General features: G+C 45.1%; 2 protein-coding genes across 5 annotated transcripts in view; both read right to left on the bottom strand.

The window, feature by feature from the left end:
* Window positions 1–9,529, bottom strand: part of SNX29 (sorting nexin 29) — a 482,345-nt gene extending 472,816 nt beyond the window's left edge. Inside the window, exon 1 of the mRNA XM_019650893.1 lies at window positions 9,446–9,529. Coding sequence (XP_019506438.1) covers window positions 9,446–9,452 — 7 coding nt within the window. The 5' untranslated portion in view covers window positions 9,453–9,529. The remainder of the gene's footprint in view (window positions 1–9,445) is intronic.
* A 4,548-nt stretch (window positions 9,530–14,077) lies between these two features.
* Window positions 14,078–19,605, bottom strand: TNFRSF17 (TNF receptor superfamily member 17). Of its 4 annotated transcripts, none has more exons than XM_019650892.1 (4): window positions 19,443–19,605; window positions 16,673–16,796; window positions 16,184–16,315; window positions 14,078–14,650 (listed from the first exon to the last, which is right to left on the bottom strand). In XM_019650892.1, the coding sequence occupies exons 2-4, from the start codon at window positions 16,788–16,790 to the stop codon at window positions 14,364–14,366; spliced, it is 537 nt and encodes a 178-aa protein (XP_019506437.1). In that variant the 5' UTR covers window positions 16,791–16,796; window positions 19,443–19,605; the 3' UTR covers window positions 14,078–14,363. The 4 variants fall into 4 exon arrangements, with proteins under 4 accessions (XP_019506437.1, XP_019506436.1, XP_019506435.1 ...); XM_019650891.1 differs by having other exon boundaries at window positions 16,673–16,790; window positions 19,443–19,520; XM_019650890.1 differs by lacking the exon at window positions 19,443–19,605 and adding an exon at window positions 18,379–18,859.
* Window positions 19,606–20,062: the final 457 nt, after the last annotated feature.

Here is a 20,062-nt window from a genome sequence, read left to right as displayed (position 1 = left end):
TTGGCACCTAATTATACTCTTTTTAGAGAAGTGTTTCAGCCAACTCTTCATGAGCCAAATACAACAGGCCTAGGGGCCAGATCTTCTACCGATGTGTCCTTCTGAGCTAGACATTAAACCTTTACATCCACCATAACATGGGTGCTGGCAGCCCCATCATGACAGATAAAGGAACTGAGGCTTGAAGACACTGACCAAGAAACAGCTCAGAGGTGGCAGACCCAACGTTTACCCCAAAACCCATGTCTTTCAACCTCCACAAGACCAAATTACCTCTCAGGCAGCTCAACTTCTGACAGAAAAAGGGCTCCTTCCACAAAGGGCACCAAAGACAAACCAAGCTCCCGACAGTTGGCTCCAATGTCACCTCCACTGAGAAACCCTCCCACTGAGAGTCCCCCACTGCTCTCTGCACTGGGCTCTGCAGCCCTCCAGCCACACCACACCCCTGGTCTAATCCCCATAGCAGAGAGGATTATGGGGAATCAGAAGCCTGCTCCTTATGCCAGCCCTGGGTGGTAAGCTTTCTCGTGTATGGAAGGAAGCCTTAACACACCCTTTATCACAGAAGGAACTCAACAGTTGTTGAGTCAAGACTCCCAAGGGGAGTTCCATGGCTCCCTAAGTGCCTGCTGTAAATGGAGAGGACCAGATTGGGCCAGAAAGGGCCAGGCCACAGCAGCAGCTTGTATACGTAAAGCACGGAATAAAGTAGCAGCTTGGTCTGCTCAAGCACCAGCACGTGAACAGATAAAATGGACAAGCATTCGTCCCCAAAGTCAGGGTGCTGGTTCCCTGTATTGTGGGGTAGAGTGGCACAGCTGGGCCAGGACAAAAGGACAGACTGTCCGCCACCACACAATGGAAAGGGGCAGCTCTGCTACGAGACAGATGAGCTCAGGCCATCCGAGCGGGCATGTGATGTCTAAGATCAAAGACTAAGTCAACAGCGGATTTATAAATGGGCAAAGAATTTACTCCAGAGCAGGGGTCAACAAACAGTTTCTGTAAAGAGCAAATGGTAAATATCTTAGGCTTCCCAGGCCATAAGGTCTCTGACACAGCTACTCAATTCTGCCATCATCATGTGAAAGCAGCCACAGAAAACAGTAAAAGAATGGGTGTAGCATGTTCCAATAAAGCTTTATTTATAAAACAGGTGGCTGGCCCAGTTTGCCAATCTCTATTGTAGAAAAAACATTAAAATGGCAGTGTGCAAACAGTTGAAAGAGAAAGTGTATCTTCCCCCATGGCTGGAGAAATGCACGTTACATACTTACTAAATTAACTGCCACATGTTATCATTGTGTAACCACTAATGCCACCAAGAAACATCTAATAGGAAGTTCCCCAGTGTTGGTAAAGCTATGGGGCAACAGGTATACACCACCAGTAACAATGTATCATTGGTGTGCTATGTTCTTGAAAAGCAAAGTAGCAGGAAATCCAAACACTACAAAAGTATCAAAATACCTTCCTGGCATCTTAGAAACCAAGCTAAGGAGGAGGACTGGGGGAAATGAGAAAAGGAACAAATAACTATTTCACCAGTCCCTCTATCTTCCAGGTACTGAATAAGACACTGTACATTCATCACTTGCTTTCATTTCCACTTTCTGATGAGAGAATTAAGAGTCAGAGAAGTTTAATAATGTGTCCATAGGGAGTTAAACCCAGGATTGTCTGAATCCAGGTTTTTTATGCTACAACACGATGACAGACTAAACATAGCATCGTGGACACACAAATTTTTCCTACAGTGTTCTAGAACAGGGGTCTGCAAACTGTAGCCCCAAACCAAATCCAGCTGCTGCCTGTTTTTTTAAATAAAGTTTTATTGGAACACAGCCACATCCTTTCATTTACTAGGTGTTTGTGCTGCTTTTATCCTACAACAACAGGGATGAGTAGCTGGGACAGAGACCAGACAGCCTGCGAAGCAGAAAATATTTATTATCTGGCCCTTTGCAGAAAACATTTGCCAGTTCCATCCTAGAAAATCATAATTGGAATATACTTTCTTTTCCTACAATGGGAGAAAGGTTAAGTAACTGTGGTACATCAATTTTGTGGAATGTTATGCAGCCTTTTCTAATAATTGTAAAGAGAAGAAACATGAGTAAATGCTATAAGTAGAAACATTAATGCAAATGTAGATTCAATGTAATTATGTAAAATGCATATGCTTTGAACAAAGATAGGAGTGGAATACTAAAAATGTGAATATTTAATGTGCAAGGGAGGTATATTTATATGTATAATCTGTTTTCACAATAATCCTTAATGTCATTTTTGGTTTTGCTTTTTCTTTTTTTTTTTTTTTTAGATAGCGGAGAAAAGAGCAGATTCCCAAATATGCAGTTGTATACAAGGAAACATAAGATGGGAGTGGGTGAGGTTCCCTCCCCTAGGAAGCTGGGGGGGGGGGCAGGGTGCACAAGCCCCACAGGGCGCTGCTGAGTGGACAGAGGAAGCACCAGGCCAGGCCCCTGGAGGGCTCCTGGATGGGCTAGCAGAAGTCAGAGCCAGGGAAAGGGTCCTCACTCCCCTGGAGGCTTCAAACTGCTCCATCCCACAACCAAACCTGCTCCTGCCATAGCCCTTCCCACGTCAGTAAAAGACAGTTCGTATCCCTTCCAGCTGCTCAGGAGCTCTCTCCGCCCCTCAGGTCTCTGCTCAGATAACACCTTCCCTGATTTCCCCATTGAAATTACGACAGCCCTTCCCCCCACTTCACTTCATCCTCTATGCAGACAAGTAGGTCAGACGCCACACTTGGGCCCTGGGGGGGCATATGGTCAAGACCTGGCCAAGCAGAGCCACAAGTGATGGGTTCCAGGATGCCCACATGGCCAGCCAGACTGCTGAGTCAGCCCTGGGAGTCCTATCGGAGCAACTGGAAACAGGCTCACTCTTCGCTGGGGGTTTGCCACATTGCAGGATGTCACCCCAGAGCTGCTGGTAGCCATCTTGCCTCCATGGAGGAGAAGCTGGAGCCAACAGAGAGGAAAGCAGAGCTGCGGGCTGGACGGAAAAGTAATCCTGATGACTCTCTAAGCACCCGACTCCAGCTGAGCCTGACGCAAGCCCCATCCCTAATGCTTCCATGACAAGACACTTTAAATTCCACTGGTGCTGAAATCAGCTTCTGCCACACGCAACTGCAGGGGCCTGGCTAACACATCCATGACTCCAACACAGCATGCTTTGGTACGTTCATGCAATTTGCTTCAACACACACCAAAAGTATAGCCCTTTGCTAAGTGATAGAAGACGCACCAAATTGTCATCCAATAAATGTCTGCTGAATGTCGAACCCTGTGTTTCTGAACAGGCTTTGCTGTCACTAGAGCCTTCACTCCTCCTGGTAGCACTTTAAATTACTACAATGATTTTGAAAGAAAGAACAATCAAGAATGGTCAACACTTTCATGTTAACTCTACTTCAGGGAAATCATCCTAAAGACAAAATCTAAAGGAATGAAAACCACCTTGAACAAAAATGCTCACCATATCATCACTCATCATAAGAACAAAAAAAAGGGGGGACGGGAGGAATCAGCTGTTTCCACTCATAAAGTCAGTGGTTAAAAACTGTGCTACAGGGCCAGCGACTGGCTCAGTTGGTTAAGAGGACAAACTGAGCAACAGGGTTGCCGGTTTGATTCCCACATGGGCCAGTGAACTGCGCCTGAGCTGTGCCTGAGCTGAGCTGCCGCTGAGCTGGTGAGAGCAAGTGCTCCTAATAACAAGGTTGCCAGTTCAATTCCCACATGGGATGGTGGGCTATGCCCACCCACAACTAAGATTGAACACAGCACCTTGAGTTGAGCTGCAGCGAGCTGCCGTTGGGCAGCCGGATGGCAACTGGACTTGGAGCTGAGCTAGCTGCGCCCTCCACAACTACGATTGTAGGACAACAACTTGGCTGTTCCCCTCCTCCAATTCCCCAACACTGTTCCCCTTCCCCAATTCCCCAATAAAATCTTTAAAAATTGTGCTACATGCAAGATGATGGATTAATGATGGATACTGAAGCCCATAAGAATGATCAATACGAAGACCATATTATAGCAATGTGCTGAAGTTTTATCCAGAAATGTCAGGGGTAAAAGCAAAATACAAATGTATATGATAATGGTAAAATTACTTCCACCTATATGGGTGCTTCACAACCTTTTTGTCATTACTTTCCCCCTTAGGATTCTTTTTAGGGTTTTTTTCCTTAACCACCCCCTCCATGAAAGTTTAATACCACAGATATACTGTACATCTGTTTATGTCCTGCTTGCATATCGATGACATATATACGTTAACAAGTAAAATTTTCACCCCATGAGGGTGGTATCACCCCCGTGCAGAACGCATGGCCTGTGGCTAGACAAAATGGTGGCAGGATGGAAGGTGCTTTACCTGGAATTGTGTTCACAACGCCAGAATTTAGCAAAGCCCATAAAACCTCAGATTTTAGTTCCATACGTCAAGAGCACTAAGAACTTAACTTCCTATCGGTTACCCAGGCAGAGCCATGCCACAGGGAGCAGGGGAGTGTGTCAACTGCATTTAGTCCATTGCCACTTGCTCACATAGGAGATGGCCAAATATTTGCTGACGGTGGAACGCTTACTTCTTACAATCTGCCACAATAGATCAACCCAGGGCCTTCATTGGGCGGGGGTTGATATCATCCCTTTTTCTTTTTCTGCTTTGAATGAAAACCACAAATATTCCTTTTTCCATTCACTCGTTTCAGCTGATTCTTTATTCCAAACACAAGCCACTGCTGGAGATGACATAGTCAACGCCAAAGAGAAAAACCATGACCTTCAACATTCCAGAAAACGAAGAAAAAAGCTGCCAAGAAAAAAAACAGGAAAGAAAAACCTGCCAAAATGTACATAAACATCAAGCAAGAACGCCAGCAAATAACGCATTCAGCCCCAAACCCTGGTGTATCGGGCCTTACAGCTTTTCTATTCCACAAACTGCTTGACTTCTCTGGGCCTGGCTTTCCCCACCCTTGGAATGGGGGTTTCAGTGTCGTTCTAACTTAAGAATTCTTTACAGGGTAACTGACGGAGCATCAAGGGCTTCCGAGGTAAAGTCTTATCAAAGGCAATGTTTGAGAATCATAATGACTTTCTGGCCCTACAAGTTTACTTTCGCCGTAACAGCAAAAGCATTATCTGAAAATCAGAATTTCTTAGCTAGTAGAGGCTGGTAATCAAGATTCCCACCTACTGGATTCTTAACAGAAAAACAAATAAATCATGACCCCTCTCACCCTAAGACAACCACGCACATATGGTACGTAGATACCTCCTGCCTCCTGACAATTTGCTTACTCCTACATACATATTTGAATCCAAAACCACTGTTTTGTGTGCATGTTTTAATGTGTATCACTTATATTTTAGGTATAATTCTGAACTCTGCTTTTTTTTTAAAGAACGTTAATGTTAAGATACAGCCACGGTGATGTATATAAATCCATTTTATTCCTTTTAATGTCTTTGAGGTTTGCCATCATGTGACCCTCCCACATATATTTATCCACTTCCCTATTAATGGTCATCTTATTTGTTTCTGGCCTCATGATACCCATTTATCTTGTGTATGCATTACCTAGAGCCATTCCATTTCCTGGTTCTTTGCACTTAATGTGTTTGGCCTTCAACCCATCTGACCCCTGACTCCACTCAAACAATTTCAACTCAAAAATACAGCGAATTCTAATTGCTAATGTATAGGATATAAAAGAGACTGAGAAACATATCAAACCACACCAAAAGGATACATCAGCAAAATCCTGCAAAGAAACCTTCCAGGGTAAACTGTTTCTTTCAGCAAAAATTGCAAGGGAGGAAAAAGAGAGAGATGAGAGGGGAACCTATGGTTTAAAAAAAAAAAAAAAAAAAAAGACTTCGTGCTTCAAAGGATACCACTAAGAAAGGGAAAAAACGAACCGACGGAATGGTAGAAAACGTTTATAAATAACATATCTGATAAGGGACTTGTATCTAGAATTCTTACAACTCAACACTAAAGAGAAAAACAACCTATTAAAAAAAATGGACAAAGAATATGAACAGACGTTTCTCCAAAGGAGATATACAAATGGCCAATAAGCCCATGAAAAAGATGCTCATGATTAGTCATTAGGGAAATGCAAATCAAAACCACAGTGACACCACTTCACAGTGACTAGAATGGCTATTATCAAAAAGGACTGTTGGCGAAGGAAGTGGAGAAACCAGGAACTTCCTACACTGCTGGTAGGAAATAAACATGGTGACACCTCACTGGAAAACAGTCTTGACTCAAATGGATCGAGCAATTTTCCCCTTAGAGTTACCATACAACCCGGCAAGTCTACTCTTAGATATACACCCAAGAGAAATGAAAACATATATCCCATAAAAACTTGTATGTGATTGTTCACCGTAGCATGATTCATAACAGCCAAAAAGTAGAAACAAGTCAAAAGTCCATCGACTGATGCATGGGTGAACAAAATGTGGAGCGTCCATACAATGTTATTCAGCCATAAAATGGAACGGAAGTGCAGACACGACACGAACATGAAATACATGGTACAACGCAAACCATGCAAACGTTATGCCTAATGAAAAGAGCCAGACACAAAAGGCCACATGATGTAGGATTAATTTCTATGAAATGTCCAGAACAGGCAAATCCATAGAGAGAGAAAGTAGATTAGTGGTTGCCTGAGGCTGAGCGAGGGAGAATGAGGAATGGCTGCTAATGAATAGAGGGTTTCTTTTGGAGTAATGAAAATGTTCTAAAATTGATTCTGACGATGTTTGCACAATTCTGTGAATATACTAAACTGAAAAAAAAATTTCTTTTTCACTAAGAGAAACTTAAAGGACAAACCAATTTGTACTGTTTAAACCTTATTTAGAGCCTGAGTTTAAAAAATACACTATAAAATAAAATTATAATGCAATCATGGAAATGTGAACATTGACTATCTGACGATATTAATGAATTACTGCTAAGTTCTTATAGGTATGAAAACGGAATTATGTTTTTAAAAAGGAGTCCCTGTATCTTAGAGATACATATTAAAATATTTACTGATGAAATGATATAGTGTCTGGGAATTGCTTTAAAATAAACTGGGGAGAGAGGCAGGAAGTAAATAGGTATATAGGTGAAGTGGTCATGAGTTGGTACTTGTTCATTAGACTATTCTCGCCACTTGTGATGTTTGAAATTTTTCTATTAACAAAAAGGACAAGAAAGACAGAAAACATTTTCATGCCACATTATTTCATTGTGGGCCACTTATCAATCCCACAGGTGGGAAAAACCCATTTCAACTGTGTTCTCAAGAAAGAATTGAAAACACCTTGGACTTCCCCCTCCATCCTCAGCAACCACTTTTTCTGAGTCACTTACAATCTTTCCAAAAGAAGGCTTTCATTCTTAATGCTTTTTCCTTTTCTTTTTAAGCCATTTGTTGGTTTCCTTTTGTAATTTTTTTGGACTTAGACCTAATGATTTTTTAAATTTTAAAACTTATCTTTGATATTAAGTTGCTCAATGATCAATTTTCCTTGGCTTGTCGATTTTACCTATTCCCGTGATGAAAGCACACGAGAAAATGGTCCAGAACTGTGAGCTTGAGGCAGACCCTCCTTGGCTTAAAAGGAAGAGATTTTCAGGGAGTACTTAGCCCCAGCCCTTGTCCCAGAGCTGGGCCGCAAAACAACCCCACCTGAACCCCACGTGGGTCCTTATGAAAACAAGAGCTCTAAGTTCCTAGCTACACACCAAGCGAGAGGCATATTACTTTAGTTTAGTAACGTTACTTGGTCATTGCAACAAAACTGGGAGACAGGTACTACTATCTGTCCCCGTTTTGCTGGGACTCCCAGAACAGTCAGGTAACTCGCTCTAAGTCACACAGCCTTATGTGGCAGAGCCAGGATTTGAACCCAGGCTGTCCGGCTCCAGGGCCTGCACGTCCTTCCTGGGCGGAAGCCAGCTCATCACATCTCTGTTGTGGTATCACTAATGTTCAAGGACCAGGAACTTGAAGCCAAAAATCATTCGCTCTGGACACAGACGAAGGGACTATCTCCCAGGAAACCACCCAGGTCCCTCCTTAGGACCATCAATTTCGCAAACCTTGCTCTTGAATAGCAAAAGCAAAAGGCACATAACTTAGAGGGGGGGAGAGGGGGGAATAAAATGATCAACACCGATCATTTAAAACTTAAAAATAAAGAGAGACGGACTGCCTGTGCCTTGCCCACCCGCCACCTCTAGAAAAGCCTGGGCACAAGACTCGGGCCAAGGGGACTGGATGCAGGGACTCTCCACGGGCGATAACACAGCGAGAGGAAAACAGGCAGCGTGAGGGGAGACGGGTCCTCCTAAGTGAATCCAGATCCCAGCCAGGGGGAGCTGAGAGGCTTGTCTGAGTCATTCCCCATCTCCACATGCAACACCCAGGAATGACTTAGCACCAAAACACCAACAGATCTCTTCAGAGGAAAAGGGCTGAGAGCCCGAATCCAGTCTGGGGACTAAACTTCAGAAACACGGGGGACAAGCTGCCCACACACACCTCCCCTCCCCTCCCACCCTCCCCACCAAAGCCGGCCGCTCCCTAGTGGGAGGCAGAGGGGCGGACCAGGCAAGGCACGCGATGGTCCCCAGATGGGCTCAACATCGGCTAAGGGAAGGCTTGCAAGGCAGGACAAGGGACGCCTCAAATGATCTAAGCAAAGGCAAGGAAGGGGCGGGAGTATGAGGGAAAAAATAACCAAAACGCAAGAACCGGGGACCAGAGCGGAAAACAAAGTCACTGGGAACAACTGGTGCGACAGCAAAGCGTCGGGGGACGGACAGAGAACAGGGGCGAGGAAAACAAAGAGGCAGGACAGCTCAGAGTCCTCTGGGACCGGGGGCTACGAGGACACGGGATTCAGGGGTCAGCAAACTGAGTGTCCAGAGAGGACACTGCGTGTGTGTGGAGGCTGGAGTCACTGGAGACAAAGGGTCTGGGTGGCAGGAACGGCTGGGGAGCAGGGTTCCCGGAACTGGAACTGGGACTCAGGGGGTGCAGGAGTTAGTTGGCCCTGGGACGCGGGAGACTTCAGAACCGGGGGGGTCTGGTAACTGGGCAAGGGGGTCGGAGGACTGGGAGGGACTAGGGGACAGGTGTCGAGGAACCGGTTCTAAGTAACTGACAGGAGTCAAGGGGCTAGGCGTGCCGGGACGCGGGACGCCAGAGAACTGCAGGTGAGCAGGGGCCAGGAACTGGGGTACACGAGGTCAGGACCCTGGGAGCAATGGGACGAGGGTTGCAAGCGAGCGGGAGGGTCGCGGGGCTCCGGGGCCGGAGCGCGCAGCTGGAGCGGCGGGAGCCCGGGCGGCAGGGGTGGGTGACAGCGGCGAGGCCGCCACTCACCGCTCATGGTGCCGCTCCCCGGTCCGGTGCCTGCGCCCTGCCGCCTCCACAGCCGCCGCTGAGCTCCAGACAGGCCGGGCGACAGCGCGCCCCGCCCCGCCCGTCCATCCGCCCCGCCCCGGAAGTGGAGCGCCCGCCGCCGCGGCCCCGCCCCCCGACCCGGAACGTAAATACCGATGCGTGCGCGGCGCGCGGGACCCGGGGCGCAGAGGCTGGGGCCACGCCACGCGGCGCGCAGGCGGCGGGGGACCCAGGCCAAGGGGAACCACCCGCGGGACGCCCTGTGGTCCGCGAGTCCCCGCGTGCTGTGGGGACCCAACAGGGCGCCTCCCCGCCCTCCGGGGCTCACACGCCTGCCAGGGAGCCGGACCGTGAGCAAGGCCCCGAGAAATGAGACATCGGTCCAGACAGCGCTAGGAGCTGAGAAGGAAAATAAAAAAGGAGTAATGGGCCAAAGCGCGGGGACAAGGGAGATGGGCAATCCCGGGGAGGGGCTCGCTAAGGCGACGCCTTTAGAGCTGAGGGTTCAATGAGAAGGAGAAGGCCTGGGAAGATCTGCAGCAAAGGTGTTCCCAAAGCAACAAGTGCAAAGGCCCTGCCTCCCGTGGTTGGCCAGCGAGCGGGTGAGTAGGAAAAGGGGAGTGAGAGAAGACTGAAGCGGTGGATGGAGGGCCCTGCAGGCCGTCCATCACAAGGGGTTTGGACTTCTCCGCTGTGGACGGGAAAGCGGCCACATGTTAAACCTGACAAGCTCAGGAGACAAAATAACCACAGAGGATGGCGTGAACACGAAAATTCCTACCTAAGGTGGGTCATGGCGGGAAGTCACATCCTTGGCCTGTAGCTTCCTTGACAAAGGTCAGCCTTTACCTTAAGTGAGCTTGTCTGTCGTCTTTTTGCATCTAAGGTAACATACCCTTGGAATGTCAGAGTCATCTTTTTCCAGACTCCCCAGGGGGCACAACCCACCACACCAGAGCAGGAATCTACAAAATCCCCCATTGTTATCTTGCTCCCCAAGTACTATCTCTATGTGCTGTAAAATGCTGTTAACTATCCTGTACCCACCTATGTGAAAGAAGTATGTGTGTCTCCATTTTACTTTTTATCCAATCCCAGAGATTTCCCCGCTTTGCTTTCTCCCACCCCTTTAATCTGTTGGGTTGTCAGAAAAGTCATGATGCATTTTTGCAACGAAAAACAGAGAAAAAATACGTCATGACTTTTTCGATAACCCAATACAACCAATGGATTTCATGTAACCCTCCTCCTTTGATTCTAGTGTATAAAGTAAGTTGCAAAACGGCCATTTTCCGGAACATTTTCTCATTCCATTGAGACTTGGCTTCCCGGCAATTGTCAGTTTGGCTCAAATAAACTCTTATAAGCTTTCTCTTAGGCTGTATGTTTTTTGTTGATACTACCTAACTCTTAAGTAGGTAAGGGAAGGAGAAGTCATTGCAAGAATTTAAGTAGTTGAAGGGCCAGCCAAGCGGCGCATTGGTTAAGAGTTGTCTTGGGAGCGCGAGCTCTGAGCAGCAGGGATGCCGGATTGGGTCCCACATTGAGGGCCAGTGACACTGCCCTCCACAGCTAAGATGCTGAACACCAGCTCGACCTGGAGCTGGGCTGCCGTGAGTGGCGGGCGACGGTGTAGGCTGCAGCCCCTGCTGCAGTGGGTTGCCGTGAGCTACCATGTGTAGCCAGGAGCCACCGTGAGCAGCCGTTCAGAGGCAGGCGACCGATCTGCCTCAGCCAGGAACAGCGCAATGATGGTGCCAACATGGGCCAGTGAAGCAACGTCCTCCACAACTAGACTGAAGAACAAAAAGGACAACAACTTGTCTGTTACCCTTCCCTGATTCCCCAAAGCTGTTCTCCTCCCCCAATTACCCAATAAAAAAAAAATCTTTAAAAGAAAAAGAATTTAAGCAGTTCAGTGAGACGGTCTGAATTAGGTTTTAAGATGATTACCCTTCCAGTGTTGAGAATGAATTGTGAGGCAGGGTGGAGAAGGGGCAGCTGGTTAGGGGGCCATTGCAATTGTCCGGCAAGAGCTAATAGTGCCTGGGGCAAGGGCCGTGTCACAGGAGATGAAGGTGGATGGGTTGTGTGCAAACACTTGTTCACAACAATTTGATAAATCCAGTTTACTGCCCCTATTTACAGATGGGAGTCAGGGGACCCAGAAAAATTAAAGGAGCATTTTCCCAATTTGTTGGCCCATAACCCAGAGTAAAAAAAATACATTTTACATTGCAACCCAGTATATACATGCATACATTTAAGTAGTTTAACAGAACAATTCTGTGGGTAATATATTCTCTTCTATTTTTATTTCTGGGTGGTTTTTTTTAATGCTGACTGAGACGATTGATCCACAACTGAGTCTTGATCCACTGTTGAAAACACTGAATTGAGGACTAAGCCCCACTGGGAAAAGGAGCCAGAATTCCAGCCCGGCTCTGTGTGACCCACGGCCCCACGTCCATCCTTCTACATTGCCTCTCAACACGTAACCTCTGGCCCCTGGGAATTTATCTTTTGGACTCAACAGAGATTAAGAGCTCTTTGGAGAATGATGCGCTTCAGCATTATTTACAATAGTGAAAATGTGAAACGCATCGAAACCCAGCTACAGTAGGATAGCTAAGCAAATCGTGGCCTACCTCACATGGAATCTCTGCAGTAGTTGAAAATGCTAATTATAAAGATTATGGAAAAGCAGGAGAGGCCACTGATGATACATTAAATTTTAAAAGCCCTGTGCAAAATGGTCTGTACACCGTGATTACCGTTGTGTCAAAATATGGCCATGTGTAGGGAGAATGTAAAAATGAAAATACTTGTCAGATGGGTACTAGACTTATGGGGTGATCACTTAGGTGATCACATTAGCTAAATGTCCAATCACTATGCTGTACACCTGAAACTAATACGGTACATGTCAACTGTAATTGAAAAAAATATATTTCTAATTTTTTAAAAATGAAAATACTTGTGTGTTTGTTTGGTGGGGTCATTTTACCCATTTTCAAAATTATACGGTTGTTAATTTGTTATTCTAGTTAAAGAGTCGGTGTGTCTGAATCCCCCCAGAAAGTCTAGTTGAGGTCTGCCTGCCTCTGTAACCTTTGGTAAAGCATCACATACCTGCCTCGTGGAGCTGTCATGTGTATGATGCATTACACTGTCTCATAGGACCCCGTGGCTTTTCTTCATGGCACTTGACGCAGGATACGTTATTGAAAGTATAGTTTGTGCTTTATGTTTTCTACCACCGACCATTCTCTTTAAGTACTGGCATTCCTTCCTTCTGAGATTTTTAGCCTGCTCCTAGAGGAGCAAGAATCAAAAGCCTAATGCCAATAGCTCTTATGGGCTGTGGAAAAATCGAAACTCTGAAATTTAGAGGAGATTTTACTAGGGGATGAGAGCAGAAGGAAGAAGGCCTGTGAGAAGCTAGGAGCAATATTCCCAGGCCGTACAACAAGAAAGGAGTGTGTGTGTGCCTGCCCTCAGAGACTGGACCTCAAAGGGGCTCATAAAAATCATTATAGCAATGGCACTAACACAAAGTACTTGCTATGAACCAGATACTTTTATGGGAAAAGTGTGTGTGTGTGTGTGTGTGTGTGACACGCGTAGAGTGGTTAACTTTCTCATAATCACCCAAGGTTTATAACTTCCTAGTAACAGAGACAGGATTCAAACCCTGGAAATGTAGCTCCAAGAGCCATTCCCTTAATTGCTATACTGTACTGTCTCATGTGGCCCTCACAGGCCTGAAATGGAGCCATGATGGGCCCCAAATGGGTAAAGTCCCACCAAGATTCCCCATATCCCAAACCTGAAACAAGCCACGGAGAAAGCCCCAAGATCTTGAGGCTCTATGCTGTGGTGCCAGTAGGCATCTTAACAATAATCAAAGTCAACAGATTACCAGAGGGCATCACCTGTTGCATAGCCTTCCCATGAGCTTTACACAACCCCAGGACCTTTGCACAACCAAAGGAAGGGAACCCTCCCCCCAACGATGACTAAGAATGTAGCCTAAAGAGATGGGAACTCAGAGATGGAACTAAGTTGATGTGAAGAGGAAAACAAATAGATCAAGATGTCTGAGTTTACATCATGGCTCTGCTATTTACTGGCTATGTTACCTTGCTCTGACTTAGTTTCTGTCATACCTGTAAAGTGGAGATGATAATGGTCCACCTACCTTGTAGTTCGTTACATGCATTAAATGAGTTAGTAATGGTCCACCTACCTTGTAGTTCGTTACATGCATTAAATGAGTTAGTACAGGTAAAGCACTTAGAACCATCCCTGGCATATGAGGAAGACTATATACGTGTAGCCTTCATTATTTTGACGTGCATTTGGGTCTGAAAATGATACCTAGTACACTTTAATCACAGTTAGCAATTTTACATATATTTATATTGTTATCCTAATGCCTGAGGCCTACATGAAGCTGAAAGCTGACAAGGTCAGGAATCACCCATTGCACACAGAATGGGTGAGGCTGACTCTGGGCTTCTCTCTCCAGAAGTACATAAGATAACCATGCTTTCCTTTCACAATAAACAGAGAAATTCAATGTGTCCTGAAGTGTATATGTGCGTGTACCGAAGGGAACTGGTCTAGCCATAGAAATGTGTGACTATGGGATCGACACACTGCAGTCCTTTTTTTCAGTGAGTCAAGAATTTAATCATGAAACCAAGAAAGTTTCCACAGTTAAGCTCCCAACACTAAGAGAAATACATCTTAACATAAAGATTTTCCAGAATTAGAGGACAAAAAGCTGTTTCAGTGACTGATAAGTGCAAGCATCCTAAAGAGACCTGATATATCATCTTTTCCTTGTGACCAGAGATTTTCAAAGCAGCTCTACACCAGTCGAAATGGTTAATTATCTGGTAGAAATGGATTTTTCCATCCTTGTGACGCTCCCAGCAGCAGGCAGGCAGTTGCAGTACTCGTTTGTTTTTGTGGTGACAAGGATGGTTGCGCCTTCCTCCATCGCTGGCAGTGGGAAGAAATGGTCAGAATCGACCTTCGCTTTGCTCTTGACACAGTCTTCACAGGTACATTCTTCTACCGTGTACCCCAGGCCTCTGGAAAGAAGAATTTCTGCACCGGTCCTGCTGTCTTTTCTGTTGTCCAGGTCAGCATTAGCCTTGTTCTGAAGAGCTGATTCTGATCATGCAGAAACGGAAACATTAACCTAAACTTCCCAGGGGGCGTGGCCATGACAGTCCTAGCAGTACACCTCAGGACTCCAAGTGGCACAAGACAGACCTTTTCCTCCGAAACAAATGAGTCTGTTCTACACAAAAAGTCACAAAGTGACAGGCCACAGGCCCATTGGGCTTGAAGATATGCTTTAGGGCATAGTGTGTTTTTAAGTGTTAGCTTATGTTGGCCCACATTTAAAAATTGAGATTTTTACATACAGATTTAGACAACTGGCCTTTTTTTTTTTTTTTTTAATACGACAAAATGTGGCAACCTAGAGCCAACATTCCTACATGGAAACAATTGGCTGGAGTCGATAACCACCTGTCTCCTTCAGGCAGGCTGTGGGGTCCCCCATTGCCAAAGCCCTTACCTGGCCCCCTCTATTCATTTGCTACCCACCAGGCCCTTGGAGGCATTGAGGTCTTGGCCCTATTTTTACACACATGAAATGACAAATTACCATATGTTACAGGACTCTAAAATCAGCCTGTGGGTGACACTTTAGAATTCAAACAAAAGATGCTTCTCTTTGCATATTTTGCAGCAGATTACTTTTTTTTTAAATGGACCTCTTGTGATCACATAAGGAAGGAATCTCCATTAGGTCCCCATTATGTGCCTCTGAAGATAAGTTTTACTACTTCCCCAACCTTCCACAATGTAACTCCATCTTCCAAAAACATCACTAAGTCATTCCCCACCTGTTTCTCAGACTCCAAACAGATAAAGAAAGAAAGAAAAATGAATAAATTATATGGAACAGCCATTTCTCTCTCCTTCCTGCACTTGAAAACAAACGAGGTGTATGCTGTGCAGATTATGCACAGAAAAATAAATGCATAAAAACATAGGGCAATGGCTGCAGAGTGTTTGAGCATCAGATCATGGGCAACAGTGCTGCAGAAATATTTTTATCTTGAGAAGTGCATAAGACCTTAAGGATCTTAAGAAACAATCAATTCTCTAGGAACATTCAGTTCTCTGGGACTGGTGCTCTATGACTTATAAAGATAATAATCTTTGAGGTAATTGCTCAAATAATCCAGGAGCTATTATTGGTTATACATTTCTAGCATTTTTTTGGCAGTAAAATGTTCACCCAAGCCAACAACATATATTTGTATAAAAACTGGCTGTGCATCTTGCCAAATACACTTTTCCTGATAGTAGCAGACCTTGTTAGCAGTTTCTGATAACATGACATTTAATCAGTGTGCTAACTCTGGTCAAAAGATGGTCAGTAATTCAAAAGAGTAATTGCCAAGGGAAGAATGTGGGAGATGGCCGACATGGTAGGATACCTGCAAAGGTGTAAACATCGGAAAGAAGACAGCTCCCTTCTCCCAAGTTCATTTACCATAACTGTCCCCTAACACACTGAAGAGGGCTCTAACCAAATGAAATATTCAACGTTAAAAAAAAGAAAAGGAACTGAAACTCGCAATAACCACCTCTTGGAAATAGATTTCAAAGACTGGCCATCAAACCAACCTGTGCTTTTAAATTCATCCTTTAACGGTTCAGATCTCATCTTTCTTAGCAAGAACATCAGTATGAAAAGTGTCAAAGACACGAGGAGGCTTAGGCCCAAACAGGTCCAGAGAATGGCGTTGGTTCCTTTCACTGAATTAAAAGAAATGTCAGAGAGATAATGAACTGATAACATAACATCCACATCAAGTCAAGATTATTTGCCATCCAATTCCCCTAATTCAAAAGCATTGACTTTCAAATTCTCAATAACACTTAATTAGAAGTGTTGATAAAGTACTGGGTTGTTAACGATGCTGAATAAAATTGAGTTCAGTTCTGAATAATAACTTTGTTCCTGTTGGCATTTAAATAATTGCCTTGTTCCCTTTCTCTTTTCTGATTCAGGAAATCTCACTATCTTCCCCATAATGTTTATTCTTTGAATAGTCAGTATAGAGAGAATACTTCACCCCACAAATCATTAATTGTTCAAGCAGTAGTACTTACTTGCATTACAATAACGCAGACATCTCAGAGGAGGGGTATTAGGACATCGAAGGAGACACGGTTTGCAAACATTCAGCAATCCGTCAAAATACTCATTTGGGGAGCATTGCTGAGCCATCTGGAACTTGATCGCAAAAAGAAACAAGGAGACCCCAGAAAGAACAGCACGGAAAGACAAGCAAAATCTCCTCAAGAATTCCCCAGCAAGTGGAGTGACAGCAACTACAACCTTGTCGAGGGGAAAAAAAGAAACTCACATCCGATGGCTTGGGTCTTACTGGGGACTGCCTCCTTGTATTGTGGCTAAGGATTTGAATACGAGCTCTGATTCTCTCCTGAAGTTTGAGGCTTGGGTGGGGTAAGAAATGGAGTGTAAATATCAAGGGCAAACCATACCTGAAACAGAAATTGCTTATTTATAGCGACAGTTTCTCAGCCAGGTGACAGTTGCAGGATGTAGACAAGCCTTAGGCATCAAGCAGGAGGTTCAGCAGCCATTTTTGGAGCATCTGTGTTATGAGCTGTGCTATGTGACATGGTCTTATCTTTAGAACTTACAGTCTAACAGAAGAGATAGAAATTCACTCAATGCCAGAATATAAGGAATGTGAGAGAGGGAAATGGGTATCAATCATGCCAACCAGGTTTTGAACCTAGGAAGAATTCCAGAATTCCGGTAGAAATAAGGAAGCCTAGGGTCAGAGCTAAATTGGCATGAGGGTTAGTGGGGAAGATAGGTTTGGGATATTACTAAATTGTTATTACTAAAGTAATCCATGTTCTATTGTTGAAAATTTGGAAAATACAGGCGAGCAGATAGAAAACTATCCATAGTCCTAGCATCCAGAAATAATCACTGTTAACATTTTGGTACATCACAGAGGTTACAAACGGGCCTGCTGATGTGTTCTGTTTGGCCCACCCCTGATACAGATCATTCTGGAAGGATTTCTGTGGATGGATGGATAGATTTATATAATGTATTTTCCTTTTTACATAAATGGAATCACTTGTGTTTGCTTTTAACCACACTGAGTGAGCTACCCATATAGAGATATCCAGAGAGGTCCGTCAGAAATGCAGGACTCAGTTAAAAAAAGCAAGGAAATGACAAATTCCAAATTCAACATGGTGATTATCTCTCAGGGGCAGGGAGGGTTCAAAAGCACATAATAAATATAAACATAATGATACTAAAAATAAAGTACAGGAATTAACAACAGCACTTTTTTTTTTTAATGAAGGACTTGAACCTAGCAGAGAGTTTGAACTTGGATATGGACCAAAACCTTACATTCTTCTGGGGTCCAGGCAGTGAGCTAAATGGTGAGATGACCTGGGTGGGACAACCAGGAGCCGGAAAGGCTGGCCCACCAGCTTTCACTCCCTCGAGCTCCTGCCAAATGGTGACTTTTGGAAGACAGGCGAAGGATATGGGAAAAGCATGATCAGAGAAAGAAGATGACAAAGATGATCTCCCGTAACAGCCAAGCAAGGAGAGTTTCAGGGCGTGATCGGCAGCGAGGTCAGGTTCTACAGAAAAGTCAGAGGTGAGGCGCTAAGGAGGGAAGTCGTTGATGACTTTTGAGCGTGTCCGTGGGTGGAAGCCATACTATAGGTGTTTAAGGAATGGAGAGAAGGAGGTAGCCAATGTTGGGCCATGCCTGTGAAGTCTGATGGAAACTAGCAGAATAAATCTTTGATACCTGTTGGAAACGAACGCCCTGTTGTTTCCGACAGATCTGCTTCCTCGGGTGCCTGAAGTCACCTGTACAAGGATGTTCACTGCAGCATCCCTTGTATTTGCAAGCCTATCCATCAATGGGGGCCTCGCAGTGGAATACTACACAGCCATCAAAAAGACCAAGACAGATGTGTTCCGATACGCACAATGCATCACTGGGTGGAAAATGAAAGGTACTGAACAGGGTGCATAATCTGCTGTGTTTACAAATAAAACAGGTAGGGTTTGTACATAGAGACATACACATAGGCTACACCTGGAAAGATACACAGGAGACTGACAGTAATTATTGCCTCTAGCGAGAGACAGGAAAATATAGGCTGGGAAGAAGACTTAACTTTACACTGAAAAATCTTTGGTAGGGTTTGAATAATTAGTTTTTTAAATAATAATGATTCTTTTTAAAATAAGAATCATTTTTTAAAGGGTGGCACCTTAGTCCGTTCGGGCTGCTATAACAAAATACCACAGGCTGGGTGGCTTATAAATAACAGAAATTTATTTCTCACAGTTCTGGAAGTTGGCAAGTCCAAGATCAAGCTATCGGCAGATTTGGAGTCTGGTGAGAGCCCACTTCCTCATTCATAGACGGCCATCTTTGCACTATAACCTCACATGACAGAAGGGGTGTCAGATCGCTCCGAAGCCTCTTTTATAAGAGCACAAATCCCATTTGTGAGGCCTCCACCCTCGTGGCCTAATCACCGCCCAACGGCCCCACCTCCTAATACCATCACCTTGGGGGTTAGGTTTCAACATAGGAATTGGGGTGGGGAGAGACAAACATTCAGTCCATAGCAGGTGGGGAGCTTGGAGGAGGAAAGTAGAATGAGAAGGAAGGTTTCCTAAAAATAAAGAGCATAGACAGAGGGAAAAAGAGCGACCATTAAATATGGCAGAGAGACCACTGATGGGCAGAATCTGGGACAGTGTGAGGCCTGAAAACCAAAAGCATCAGAGGAAGCCTTTCCCGGGCGCACTCACTGGGCCTTAAGAGCACGGAAGCCTGTGGAGGCTATTCATCACCTGCAGGCCTCGGGCAACCTGGAGAAGCCCAGAGCTGGTTCCATCCGCAAGGTCATAGCAGACTCTTCTTGGCTTGTCGCCAAGCCTCTTAGATATGCAGGGTGGGCTTCCAGGGACCAAGGCCAAGGGGCTTCCTGCTCTCTGCCCGCAAACAGAGTCTCTCTTCCTGTCATTTCAAGCTTGAACACTGAGAGTGCAGCCCTTGGAGCTATGCCGTGTTGAAGGTCGGCCCAGAGAGCATTTCAGGGCAGCTCCCCAGGGCAGCTCTGGTTCCTCCCCTGCCCAGGTCCGTTGTTCAGCTCCTTCAGCTCTGTCTTTGATTATGTGGGGGAGCCCTGTGATCCTTCCAATAAAGTCCCTGTGGGGTTTAAATTAGCCAGAGTCAGTTTGGGTTGGTTGCCAGCAATCCAAGAATAAAAATAAAATCCTTAACCATATTAACCAATCCTTAACTGATTCCTCTATTCATGCTTGAAATGTCGACAACCAACACTGATTGGGGTAAGTATACTTTCCCCTTCGCACCTCAAGATGGGGGTGACTGGTTAATTCTGACATCTTAGGGTCAGCTGATTCTCCTCCGTGACAGGTAAGCTGATGGGGAAACAGAGAATAAGAGA

This window comes from Hipposideros armiger, unplaced genomic scaffold (assembly GCF_001890085.2).
Source record: "Hipposideros armiger isolate ML-2016 unplaced genomic scaffold, ASM189008v1 scaffold_149, whole genome shotgun sequence".
Taxonomy (NCBI): Eukaryota; Metazoa; Chordata; class Mammalia; order Chiroptera; family Hipposideridae; genus Hipposideros; species Hipposideros armiger.
This window is presented reverse-complemented; position numbering and strand designations above follow the sequence as displayed.